Raw genomic sequence first — 13,570 nt, forward strand, 5'->3', positions numbered from 1 at the left:
ACGGTCCAGTGACAATTGGTATCAGAGTGAGGTTAGTTGACCATGGCAACTGATGGAGATGATGTTACCTTAGACAACATTCGTGGGAGAGACGAGTCACCAACAAAGAGACCGAAACCAAATAAGAGAGGAATGAGCAAAGTGCGAGATCCCCCATAGCCGTAACAAGTGAGGCGCCAGCTTTTGTGTTAGCCCCCACAACAGGTTGGCCGTGGTGAAGATTGTGAGGCTTCTACCTCAAATCTCTTAGGTGTAAGAATAGATCTCATTGAAGCTCGTTTAGATGCTTTAAATCAGCACATGCAAGTTGTTGAACACAAGTTCAGCTCACTTGAGTCTACTACCCTAGATGGACTAGGAGACGTCAAAGAGACGTTAGATTAAGTGATTGATGAGCAGAAGGAAGGACTGACCAACCTTGATCTTAAGTTGACCAAGGCTGTATCGGCATTGTACGGGGAAATTGAAGTCCTAAAGCAACAACTACAGGTAGCAAGGTTAGCCGGTGGCACTGGACATGTAATAGTGCGTGAAACTACAATCGAGGGCCAAAACCAAAGGAGTTTAGGGGCAAACGAAATGCTCAAGAAGTAGAGAACTTCATCTGGAAGATGGAAGACTACTTTGAGAACCTTAGCATCGTTGATGAGGTTGCCAAGATCCGGGTAGCAATGATGTATCTTGCCGACACCGCTATGCTTTGGTGGAGGAGGAAGAAAACAAACATGGAGAAGGGAACTTGCTCCATCAAGAGCTGAGAACAGTTCAAGTTCGAACTGAAGCGCCAGTTCTACCCCCAAAACATTGTCAATGAGGCACGTAGGAAGTTGAGAGAGCTCAGGCAAACAACTTCCATTAGTGAATACATGAAGGAATTCACTAAACTCATCCTGCAGATTCTGAACATGGCAAGCGAAGACTTGTTATTCACCTTCATAGATGGCCTTCAAAACTGGGCCAAACAGGAATTGCAGCGGCGTCAAGTCCAAGACGTCGATGAAGCTATCGCGGTGGCCGAGTCCTTAAATGATTTTAGGACTGAAGCCACAAAGGCAAGGGACACCAACTTCCAACCTAGTGGAGACCATGGGCATCGAGACAAGGGCAAGTAAGTTGTTGCCTCGGACCGCGATTCCAGACAAGAAGGCAACAAGGCATCTCACTGGCGTGACCAGTATAATCAACGGAAGAAGGAAGTTGGTCCCCGCAATGGTTGTTACATCTGCAATAACACTAGTCATGGTTACAAGGATTGTCCTTCTTTGAAGAAACTCGGTGCCTTAATTGCGGCCGAGCAGAGGCTAACAGAGGAGAGAGATTCTAAGTTGATAAACAAGCCGAAGTAGAAGTTCAACAACCGTCAGGCATAGCTCATCTTGGCAACATGATACTGGGCGCGGTACTAGCCAAAAAGCCTGCTTTGAAGCAAGCTGCCCAAGGGAAGCATGACATTGACAAACTGGTTCACTCATTAGGCAACGATGTGATTGGAAGGGAGCCTAAATCGAGAAAGCTAGGATCCCTGTTCGTGGATGCAAGATTGAACGGACAATCTGTTCGTATCATGGTAGATAGCGGCCCGACACACAACTTTGTGTCGGAAGCAAAGGCTAAGTCACTTGCCCTTGTGTTTGGTCCTAGCAGTTCCGTGCTGAAGACCATAAATGCCAAACCCACCAACGTGAAAGGAGTTGCCCGTAATGTGTAACTCAACTTAGGAGCTTGGCAGGGAAACGTGAGTTTCTTTGTCGCTTCCCTGGATGTGTTTGATCTGGTACTAGGGCTGGACTATTGGGATGAAGTGAAGGCCTTCATCTGCCCATATCTCAACCAGATCTACATTTATGACCTGAGGGGTCCATGTGTGGTACCGATAGTTCGAGTGCCACAAGTTGTTAGTCAATTGTCCGCGATTCAAATCGTGAAAGGCTTCAAGGAAGAGGGAGCAATGATTTTGGCAGTCAGGACAGAGACTAAGGAGGTCAAGGTGGACGAAACCTTGACTCCTTGTGAACAACAAGTCCTTAAGGAGAAGAACTTCATACCGTGGGCGAAGCCACCTGCCATGGGTCCGTACATGGCGCCTTCAGAGTTGGAGGATTCAAAGAAGCAACCTGAAGAGTTGCTTGGGTCGGGGCATGTCAGTCCGTCAGAGGCACGTTGTGGAGAGAAGGGTGATATGGAGCGGAGACAATCAAGCCGACCAAATATTTTCGTAACTCCTTCGGTCGTCTACAAGGAAGTCGAGGCCATTATCAACCATCGAGTGATACAAGGAGTAGGTTGGGGCAATTCAAGCGCCAATTTCTTGTCCGTTGGAAGGGGCAACCGCTAGAGGAGGCATCGTGGGAAACATATGAGGCGCTATGGCCGTTCAAAGATCAAGTTCACGATTACTTGAACCGTTGTGGCGCCGCGGTCGTCGCCATTTCAAGTGGGGGGTGTACCGCCCCACATATTTTCCGACCAAATTTGCCGCCTAAAGGGCTGCAAACCGAGTCAAACTTGGCTGCCAAAGACCAGAAGGTCTTTGCACATGGAGGCAACAATCCCACAGGCAGTCCGGACCTTCATGGAGGCCACAATGTGCGAGCAAAGTCGCATGCAGCACAACTGTATAGGACCACAGCCTGCCAGGACAATCATGGAAACAACTGACTGCCAGCAAAGGCATGTGCTGCACAGCTGGGTAGGACCACAGCCTGTCTAGGCAATCATGGAGGCAACTATCTGCCAGCAAGAACTGGGGCACAACAGCTGGACAAGACCATTGGCACATGGGCTGCCAACACATTCATGGAGATCACATGATGCCAACATAAAGTAGTGCACCACAGCTGGACGGGTCCACAGCCAGACTAGCTGTCGGTGGACATTCATTGTATTATGTATATATATACATGTATATGCCTTGTTAGAGGACACATCTCATACACTTCTATTTTCTTCTTTTGTATATGAATTAAACTTGAAAATTAGCCTTGGCCTCTCATTTTTGTTTGTCTTTCATTTTATTATTTTTTAACTTTTGAATTTATTTGATTGACTTGGTTCAAGCACGATATTGTGCTTATTATTGGTTAGGACCGAAGGAAAGTGCTTATTGGTCAGGCTATTTTGCTGCTCTCACTAATACAAACAAACAAACAAAGAGCGCTTGTACTTGTAATGGAGTCTCCTTTCAAGTCAGACATACTAAAAGGGAAAGTAGCACTTTTGACCGGAGGCGGTTCTGGTATCGGCCTTGAGATCTCTACTCAATTCGGCAAACATGGTGCCTCCGTTGCCATCATGGGCCGCCGCAAGACCATCCTCTACTCCGCCGTCTCCTACCTTCAATCCCTTGGTATTCCTGTAATATTCTTTTTCCCTTTTCTCCTTTCCTTTTACCTAATCATTTTTGTTCATTTCTTTGTAATCAGCGCTTTTACCAAGCAGTAGCTGTACGCTGTCCTTTTACCTGATTTCGCTTGTGATCATTTAGGGTTATATATTTACAAAGTACAGTTATTTGGTTCTTTGCCTTCGTACAGATGGGTCAGCTTATTTATCAGACGATTGAATCAAAGTAATGTTGCTTTACCTTAAAAGTGCCACTTCATCAGTCGTTTAGATTGGATCTTTATCGTTTTTTATTTAGAAACTTTTTAATGTGTTTTTTTTTTTTGGGTAAATAACAGAATTTTATTACCAAATGGCGTTCAGTATAGGTAACAATAAAATTGCATATGGACAACCCCAATATGCAGTAAAAAAAGAAATAGCAACAACTCATCAAAACTACCAAACAACTTATCTAACAATCTGCACCATCAAAGATAGAAGTTAACATAATCACTTTGTCTTTAATAACATGTTCTTATAGGAATGTGATGCCATAGAACTAAGGGTACTTTTGGTTTGTTATAATATTAAACTTACGAGTCTAAAGTCCATTATTACTTAAACTCCATGCACAGTCAAATACAGAGGGACAGTGAGTACTACTTCAGTTGTGATAGTGTCGTCTTACCTTCCTTTGTTTCCATTGCACATCACTAGGCAATTGGCTTTGAGGGGGACGTGCGAAAGCAAGAAGATGCAAAAAGAGTTGTAGAGTTAACTGTCAATCATTTTGGGAAGCTTGACATTCTTGTCAATGCTGCAGCTGGCAATTTCCTTGTATCTCCTGAGGATTTATCTCCAAATGGCTTCAGGACAGGTTTGTTTCATAAAGATTTTGAACAGATTATTAAGCTTCTTATGTATCAATGCACAAGTGAACCTTCTAAGACCTTAACATCCTGCTGATATGTGCAATAAAACAAACCCCATTCAAGTAGGAAGGAAAAGAAAGACGGACAAGATTAGATGACGAGTATTCAATAGATTCATAGCAACATTCGTGAGACCTTAAAATTCATTCGTAGTTTCTAGTCCTTGGTATATTAGGAGCTTTTCTGTTCCAGTAGCTGACTTGGCTTAAAAATCGTTAGAATCACCTCTATTAATTCTGGCCAGCTTCTTCAACATGGCTACTATTCTTGAAGTCGATTCAATGTTCAAAAAGGTGAGAGGTTAAACACAGAAACTAATAACTATGTCTGGACATGAGTGTGAAAAATTCCTCTCCAAACCTTCTGTATTGTCAGCTTCTCTTAATCTATTTTCCCAAAACAAGCGTGGAAGAGAGGAAAGTTTTCCTCTGTTTCTCCATTTATCTCGTGGGCTTATCAAGAAGCGTGAGGTATAAAATGGAGGTTGAGTGAGGGGAGTGCTTGTGTAAGAAAAAGGATAGGATTTACCTGCCTCTCTGATTTGAAGTGAGGAGAATGCTTTAACAATATTACGTATTGATTCTTTTGGTATGCTCATGATGGCTTTTGCAGTACTAGATATTGATTCTGTTGGTACATTCACCATGTGCCATGAAGCACTTAACTATATCAAGAAAGGAGGACCTGGGAGGAATTCGACTTCAGGTGGAATAATACTGAACATTAGTGCTACTTTGCATTACACTGCATCTTGGTATCAAATCCATGTAGCTGCTGCCAAGGTTTGAAGTTTTAGCCTTGCTTCAAGTATAGTTTGTGTTCATTTTTTATTTTTTATTTTTATTTTTAGTTCTCGTTTGCATCATCTCTCTCTGCAGGCTGCTGTTGATGCAGTCACTAGAAATTTGGCTCTAGAGTGGGGCACAGACTATGATATTAGAGTCAACGGTATTGCACCAGGCCCCATAGGTGATACTGCTGGCTTGCGTAAACTTGTACCGGATGAGATAAACATTAAGACCAGAGAATACATGCCTCTGTACAAACTTGGGGAGAAATATGATATTGCCATGGCTGCTCTGTACCTTGCATCAGATGCTGGTTGGTACCTGATGCTTTTTATACTCGTACTAATGTATGATGTGTTAAATGGGTCATATTGATATTGATGATACTAAATGAATTTCTAGATATGAAATATTGATCGGCATAGATATATTTTATCATTACTGACTTGGTTCATATTAGGTGACATACAGTTTCTACCTCTACCCTCACTCTTGCCTCACCACCATGTCCAAGTTCACTATTGCTGTGACCAGTTGGTGTCAATTCTTCCTATCCTCTCGTGGTGTGTCTCTTCCTGTCACTCATGTTCAGTAGCTTTTGTAATGAGGAATTCACTTTGCCACTCTTTTGCTCTGCACGGGATGGTTGGACTTACTTGATTGACTCCCGCTACCACTTCTACGTTTTCCTTTGCTTCGGGTAATATATGCTACCAATAAGGAGAATGTAAATGCATTCGGTCCGGATAAATCCACAGCTTTTCACTTCATCTTGGACATCTATGTGGAAATCCATATTTGAACTAAATGCTTTTAACTCCAACCTCGAAATTTGTGTGTGAAAATCCATATTCAAGCCTGCTTTAGCTCCGACCTTGAATATGTAAGCGAAAATTCATATCTGGACCCACAGCTATTAGAACTGACCTTGAATTTGTATGAGAAACTTCAAGAGAACCAAACCCACTGGTTCAGGAGAGCAATGGGCGCCGTGATGTCGGTCAAAACTTCGAACCTACTGATAATACATCCTGAATCTGCTGCTGCCTCCAACGAAAAAGAGGAAGAGAAACCAACCATTGTTTATCCTTTACTTAAAACATGTTTGTCCTCTTTGATGACTGTTGCGGTTGTATAGAACCTTGCAACTGTGTTCGCAGTTATTTGATGATCTTCTGCGTTTACTGTGAGATAAGAGCGTGCTATAGTTGGAACTTGGAAGTGCCTATCTTGTTCATAAACCTGCTTTTATTGCTATTTCTCCTTAATTGTATTGGTTTTAAAATGTTTATAAACATGGCAATTGAAGAAAGCACGTTGCATACTGGAAACCATATTTTTTTTCCTGAAAAGGATGCAAATTTACGTGCATGCAGTTACTGCATCAATATGGAACATCCACTTTACTTGCATTTTTAGGCTAAATCAAGACTTCAATTAGAAACCCTCGATTTGCTTCTTGCTTGTAGTAATATCTTTTTTACTTTCTTACATATGCTTCCTGCATGTAGGCAAATATATCAATGGAACCACCATTATTGTCGATGGAGGACTCTGGCTGAGCAGACCTCGACATCTACCTAAAGATGCAGTTAAAGAGTTCTCTCGAACAGTCGAGAAAAGATCAAGAAATGCACCAGTAGGAGTTCCTTCCAGCAAGCTTTAAGTGTATCAACTATATTTATAAGACATTGTGGTTCAACAGCATATCGGGAGGAATTAAAGTTTAGCTGCAGCAAAGAACTTGTTGAAAACCTTGACTACATTATTTCTGGCTAGCGTCCATTGACATAAATTTAAGTATATAAACACACAATTGGAAGTGAGTTTATTAGCATGTTAAGCAACTTCCTCAGCAGCTAAAGTTAGTACTGTCTTTCTCGTGAAGAAAACAGTTAGTACTATCTTTTTGTTTTGTTTATCGTGCACTAGTAAATAAAGACAGGTAGCCAACCAGTGCGTGTACATTTTTTAAGAACAAAAGATTTCCAGCAGGTGTTTCAATTCATGTCCCAAAGCATGCGCTATTCGATTTTCTCTTGCCCAAGGACTTCTTTTGTCCTTGCACCTGATCCAGAGATGCGGCCACATTTCAGGCACCTTCCCCTAAACAAAGCTGTTGGCAGCTAAGACGCTCACAATCCCCTCATCAGGCTAAGACGCTCTTAATGAGAGAAGGTCGCAAGATAAGGTTGAATTCAACAGTAATTTGTATGAATTATATTTCCAACTAAAGGAAATGAATAGTGTAATTGTAACAACACATTCAATAGGAAGACGCCAGATTTGGATTGACTACGGTATTATTACGTTCCAAAAACCATCATAGCTCATTCCCTACCCCAAAGGGAAGGATTAAGCAAGAGCTGAGATATGGTTGCCAAAAACTACAATAGAAGTCCTAACAGATTCCCAATCTACTATTCCGCAGAAGCATTGCTAAAACTAAGTGGGCTTGGGAACATAGTAACTCTTAGAAGCTGAAATTGTTGAAGGGAAAAAAGCAAGAGCCAAAAATTTGAACGGCAGACAGAAGAGAAGATGAACAGCGGACACAGCGCAAGCCCAGCAGCATTCGTGCTACTAGTGGACACAGCGCTAGCCCAGCAGCATCCACTAGCAGCATTCGTGTTGGCTGTTGAATTGAAACCTGTGCACGGACGTTCTAACAGTACATTGGCATGAAAAGATAATTATTTTCCCTCCCCTAACTCAGCCTAAACATCCATTTGCTTTCTCAGCAAATATAAGTCCAAAGAGGTCATTGCTTGACTTCTTCTGCTTAAAGTATTGAATGAGCTCAGTAGTTTACACTTTTACACTGTACAAAAAGAAATTACAATGAGACTTTTCTTTCTGTCTTTCCCCTGTTGTTCCACAGCATTCTCGCCCCTTATAAAAGTTAAGCCAAATATTTCCATGGAACAGCTATATCAGAGGATACTAGATGCAGGATTCTCTCAGTTCCTAAACTTTAAGATTCTACTCAGCTCACAGCGAAAAGCTGCTCACCCAAATTTTCATTTTCATAGGAAAATAGCATGTTCCTTTTGAGCAACTATCAATGTCAAAGCTCAGACATCTCCACGGGCCCAAAGAATGTTCGATCCTTTTCTACTAGCTCCAGTTGAGGCTTTTCATAGCAGTAAATATGCCTGGACAAGTTAAAACACCTCAACAAACCCTGCAATTAATTGTCAAAAAGAAATTATTAGGGTACATTCATATATTAACAAGTAGTATTCTGACTTTGAAAGGAAAGATGAAGGAGGATGAGAATCACCTCTTCTACAAATATCTATCTATCATTCTTCTCTTCCAGCTTCATTTTTTCATAGACATGGCTTCCTCAATTTTTTTAATGACCACACTCAGACTGCATCCACTTTCAATAGCTTTTACCGCAGCTCGATGTGCATGTGTGTGCCATTTCAGCAGATTATAAGATTGCAGAACCGACCACCTTGCTTGATTTGACATCTGTTTGAAAACTTTGAATGTTGCATTATAAAAGCAGAGTACTAGATAAGACAAGCAAGTAACTTCAATCAGAGAAAGACCTGTGCCACAGAGAGTGGGGGTTCTAGAAGAATACAGATGCTTCGGAAGAGATTTTCATCATTTTCTCCACCTTCAGCCTCTCCATAAATAAGAGCTTCAGCGGCAATCCCAGCAAATAGAACCATGCAGTACCTGACAGTTTTATCTTTAATTATTTTGGTACAAGGAACCGCAGTAAGCAAAATGGCTGAAAGGGTTTCTTGATCTCATTTTTGTAAAGATTTGACAAGATTTTGTGCAAAACAACAATTAAATGGCTCGCAGAAAATCCATAGAGCTGGTTCCAGGATAGAAATGTATTTTGTCCAGGGAACTATTGTAAGCAAAATGACTGGCTTGGACGTCTACCTGTCAAATGCGGTACTACTTAACCGGCCTTCAGCAAGCTCATTTTGCAGTTTCTCATCCCAAAACTGAGTTCCTGCCTGCATGAAGGAAAAAAGAAAAAGAAAAAATAGAAACGAGCAAATTTTAACTGTTCAAATAATTCTAAAATGGGTCCACAACCTTCTGTATCGAAGATGAAACTTTGATTTCTAAGAAAATAAGAAGCTACAGATCTCACTATTTAAATTGTGAATTCTTCTCATGGAACAAGCGCACCCGCTACTGAGAAAAAGGAAAAATTGAGGCATGCCTACATAATTATGTTTCATTGTGCCATGTAGAAAAGCAATATTATAGAAGCCATTCAACCACCGTTCTGCAATAGACAAATACGGACTAGATAGCCGCAAGAGTCTACACTACACATAGCTAAAACTTGTTCTACAACTGGTCCACTTGAAGGGTATAAATTTGGGAACTTATTGAAGACAATAAAAATAGGTTGTATCCTGTCACGGCTTAAATTGTGGTACGGTGTGCGACATCTAATGGAATACTGTTTGTGCATGTTTAGTTAGAAATAATTGTCTAGAATTCCCATCTGTATTCTGACAATTGGTCCAGCATTACACTGTGAATCAGATAGACAATAAGAAGGATCTACAGTGAAATACCTGTCCTTGAATGCCCATCTGCATTGCAACAATGGGGTCTAAAATTACACCACGAATTGGACAACCCATCAGGTATGCTGCATTCATATTAGTGAACAAATGAATTACTATAAGAGGAAGGTTTACATTTCTTCTAATGTTACAGCCAATAAAGACTGAAAGTAATAGAAAGGGCTAGAACGATATTCTATGCATTTGGTGTTTGGGAAAACAAGGCTAATAATATCTATGGGCACGTCATCGTACGAAACTTAAGATCCCCAGAAGCACACATTATCCTAACTTAATCTCATGAAAGATGGATGAATCTAATTTCTGAAGTTATTTCATTCTATTGCAGTAAATTCTGTCAAGTGTTTATTGAAACAAGGTTTACCAACAAGGAGATGGCCTGCTTCGTGGACACAAATTCGACGCTTATAGGGAGGCCAGAAGCTGGAGATTTGTGCTAAGCAGGAACCACCAAGAACTATAGCATCTAGCATGGCAAGCCCCAAGACTGCCGCAATGTTCGGCCTAATATCTATTCCTTGATTCAGCAGAAGCGAAACTCCAGCAAGAGATGCAGCCAAAAGAAAGCTAGACGTTCCAGAAAGACCCCACTTCTTTGGCGAAAGTTTGGTCACTGAACTACATAAGAGTTGAAAAGCATGTTACTAAATCAGTATTTTCTCAATCTTGAAAAAAAGTGAGAAAAAGTAAAAACCAGAGTTTTTTTGTAAATACTCCATGTAACATGCAAAGGCAGACAGTTTAAGTGCTTCAGAGAGGTGGTAAGGATTAGCACTCACCATCTAAACCAGTTGAAGACTTTAAGACGGTTGGTGTGACATCCCTTGGTCCTTCCAAAACTGCATATATAGGCAATGTTGTCTGAATTTGTGACAAAAAAATATTGCAATATGGTGATATTAAAGGTGACAACTCTTTTGGAATGTGAAAAATATAGGCAATGTTTTCTGAATTTGTGACAAATAATCTATGATAACAGAATTATTTGACAACAAAATCAAGAACGTAGTTCTTTAATTTATACTGAAGTACGGTTTTAGCTTTATAGTTTAGTGAAGGAGTTGAGTGTGTGTGACTCTAGACTATGGAAGTGTGTAACAATAAAATAAAGAAAGAGATTAAGAGAAGGAAGTTCACTCTAGGAACCAGCAAATGAGTGTTTCAAAAATTGATGACATGGGAGCAGTAACTTTCAAGCAATTGACTCGAAATTGCCGAGGTAGAAATAGAACAGAGTGAAGCAGTTCACCAGTAAGACATTGATGAATTTCGAGACAATGTTGGGATCTTTTTCTAAGTATCTGTGGTATCTCTTGGGCAATAAAATAGTACAAGGGGCTTACTCGAGTGCTGGCAAGGGCATAGGATTCAGAAAAGCTTGCAGCAGATTTGGAATACTATTCCTATATGCATACTTTGGATCTTATGGCTGGAGAGGAATAGAGCTTGTTTTGAAGAACAAAGAGACCATATTTCTAGAATCAAGAACAAGTGTTTGCAGAATCTCTTTTTATGGCGTAAGGGTAGTCTTATTGGTAGCACAAATGAGTATATGGATTTCTTGGACTTGCTAGGGGGCAGACAGTAGATTTAATCTTTATGTTCTGATCTGCATTCCCTTTGTTATTGTACTACTTGTCTTATTGGTAACACAAATAAAACTTTTACCATTTCAAAAAAAAAAGAGGCACTGATGAAATATGCTCACTATTATTAGAAATGCGCAGCTGTGATTTATTGTTGTTGTGCAGCTATGATTTATAAATATATAAGGAAAAGAGGTTCCACAAAAAGAATTTTTATTTTACATGTCTAGGAAATACTATATCAAATAAACCGTGACAAAGAAGGTGGGGTTTATATCCAATTCAGATCCATAACTGCTGCGAGACTCTAATTCAGATTAGTAACTGCGAGAATAAGCCTCTTAACAAACCAAAAATGAGCAATGTTGCTTGACCGCTACATATACCAGCAATTCTTTTATATACTTGGAAATGTTGCAGTTAGGTGTTGCAACCAGCAGAAATTTGACAAACTTCCTGGTACAATCATCCTTAATCCATCAATCAGCATTAGTAACTCCAGGAACGTACAAAAATTGAAAATCGAATAACTAATGAAAGGACTGTCAGAGCATAAATTTACTAATATCGTGGCATTTCCTTAAAAAGCTGATTAAACTGGTATGCAGCAGCAAAATGATTCACAGCTCAATTTAAATTGTGCAGAAATAGTGGAGTAGAAGTTACCAATATTGCGGTAATTTCCGAAATTAGGCAAGAGACCCTTGTCCTTGAGAAAAGCATAAGCACTTCCAACCAGCCTCATATCATCAGCATTCAAACATGTATCCAAAACCTGCCAGTCTCTTTCCAGCCGAAACCAATCCAATTCCCCACCACCGGCACGTGTTGACGAGTCTTTGGGTTCTTCAATTGGAATGTCTCTCAAGAATCGGAGAGCTCGAGACAGGTCTTTGTCCTTTACTGCTTCCTCGTACTCTTGCCACTCCCTAACAGCTCTAATTATTGGGCGACGATGGCTTTTTCTATCATAGAATTGAGAAGAATACACCCGGCAAGGAGTTGGAATAGTAAACGCATTTGGGTAAGAGGTTAAATTATGCAGCGGAGTTAGGGCAGACCAATTTGGTGATGAAAAACGAAGTAGCATCATCGGATTGTTGTTTTGTGGATGAACGTACCGCGGAAGGACTAGCGTCAACCTCGACACAATTGCTGGTTCTTGATTCTTGAAACCCAAGCAATTTCAAGACCCGGTTCAACCCAAGCATATCATATATTTTCAGTTTAATCGTGTTATTCATATTTGTTATAAAATAAATATTATAATTATAAACTAAAGCACCAAAAGAGAAGTTGATAAGAATAGATAAGAGATGTAGAGAGGAGGAGGAAACTTTTTCTTATTTCAAGTATCTTATTATGTATATTCCATAGGAGAATAACATCCTATTTATAGGTTACAAATCTCTTCTCAAGTTACATGTATTAATCAACTCATTCGTTTAGTATTGAATTTGCCAAAGACAGTTACGAAGAGAACATCTACATACATTGAAAGTGACATCCACATACATTAGATTTATAATACTCCCCCTTGGATGTGCCTCGTTAAAACCTTACTAGGAAAACTCAATGGGAAAAATAAGCCTAGTGAAGGAAAAAGAGTACACATATCTTGTAATACGCATTGAGTGTTGCCTCATTAAAAACCTTACCAGGAAAACCCAATTGGGACAAAATATTGGTTAGGGAAAAAGAGTACAGGGCGTATTATACTCCCTCCTAATGAAAGCTTTATTTGATATCTCGGAGACGACGCATTCCAATCTTATGTCTCAGCTTCTCAAATGTTGATGTTGGCAATGCCTTAGTGAATAAATCTGTTAGATTGTCACTTGAACGGATTTGTTGAACATCTATCTCACCATTTTGCTGAAGATCGTATGTGAAAAAAACTTTGGTGAAATGTGCTTTGTTCTATCTCCTTTGATATATCCTCCTTTAAGTTGAGATATGCAAGCAACATTGTCTTCATACAATATCATTGGAATCTTCATTTTTAAAGGAAAGATCACATAATTTTTGAATATGTTGAGTCACTGATCTCAACCATACACATTCTCGACTAGCTTTATGAATAGCTATTATCTCTGCATGATTGGAAGATATAGTAGCTAAAGTTTGTTTTGTTGAACGCCATGAAATAGTTGTACCCCCACAAGTAAATAAATAGCTTGTTTGAGATCGGGTTTTATGTGAGTCAGACAAATAACCTGCATCTGCATAACCAATCAACTGTGAATCGGATTCACAAGAATAAAATAATCTCATATCAATAGTCCCTCGGAGGTATCTAAAAATATGCTTAATACCATTCCAGTGTCTTTTTATTGGAAAGGAACTAAATCTTGCTAATAATCTTA

At 40.0% G+C, this 13,570-nt stretch overlaps 2 protein-coding genes across 2 annotated transcripts; one reads left to right on the plus strand and one right to left on the minus strand.

Moving 5' to 3' along the window:
* Nucleotides 1-3,055: 3,055 nt before the first annotated feature.
* LOC107800988 (peroxisomal 2,4-dienoyl-CoA reductase [(3E)-enoyl-CoA-producing]-like) lies at nt 3,056-7,000 on the plus strand. Its single transcript, XM_016624254.2, has 5 exons — nt 3,056-3,354; nt 4,042-4,201; nt 4,869-5,038; nt 5,135-5,357; nt 6,556-7,000. The coding sequence occupies exons 1-5, from the start codon at nt 3,169-3,171 to the stop codon at nt 6,708-6,710; spliced, it is 894 nt and encodes a 297-aa protein (XP_016479740.2). The 5' UTR covers nt 3,056-3,168; the 3' UTR covers nt 6,711-7,000.
* Nucleotides 7,001-7,793: 793 nt separating this feature from the next.
* On the minus strand, nt 7,794-12,443 carry LOC107800987 (uncharacterized). The gene is made up of 8 exons (XM_016624253.2): nt 11,871-12,443; nt 10,398-10,457; nt 9,983-10,231; nt 9,607-9,683; nt 8,954-9,030; nt 8,605-8,737; nt 8,328-8,524; nt 7,794-8,228 (listed from the first exon to the last, which is right to left on the minus strand). The coding sequence occupies exons 1-7, from the start codon at nt 12,295-12,297 to the stop codon at nt 8,369-8,371; spliced, it is 1,179 nt and encodes a 392-aa protein (XP_016479739.1). The 5' UTR covers nt 12,298-12,443; the 3' UTR covers nt 7,794-8,228; nt 8,328-8,368.
* Between the last annotated feature and the right edge of the window lie 1,127 nt (nt 12,444-13,570).

Source organism: Nicotiana tabacum, chromosome 9 (assembly GCF_000715075.1).
Source record: "Nicotiana tabacum cultivar K326 chromosome 9, ASM71507v2, whole genome shotgun sequence".
NCBI classification, from domain to species: Eukaryota; Viridiplantae; Streptophyta; class Magnoliopsida; order Solanales; family Solanaceae; genus Nicotiana; species Nicotiana tabacum.

Coding starts and splice junctions, on each gene's coding strand:
- LOC107800988 (XM_016624254.2), top strand. CDS start 3,169: ATGGAGTCTCCTTTCAAGTCAGACATACTAAAAGGGAAAGTAGCACTT. Junction 3,355..4,041: donor TTCAATCCCTTGGTATTCCT/GTAATATTCTTT, acceptor GCACATCACTAG/GCAATTGGCTTTGAGGGGGA. Junction 5,039..5,134: donor TCCATGTAGCTGCTGCCAAG/GTTTGAAGTTTT, acceptor CTCTCTCTGCAG/GCTGCTGTTGATGCAGTCAC.
- LOC107800987 (XM_016624253.2), bottom strand. CDS start 12,297: ATGATGCTACTTCGTTTTTCATCACCAAATTGGTCTGCCCTAACTCCG. Junction 10,232..10,397: donor GTCTTCAACTGGTTTAGATG/GTGAGTGCTAAT, acceptor TATGTAGTTCAG/TGACCAAACTTTCGCCAAAG. Junction 9,684..9,982: donor AGCAGGCCATCTCCTTGTTG/GTAAACCTTGTT, acceptor ATATGAATGCAG/CATACCTGATGGGTTGTCCA.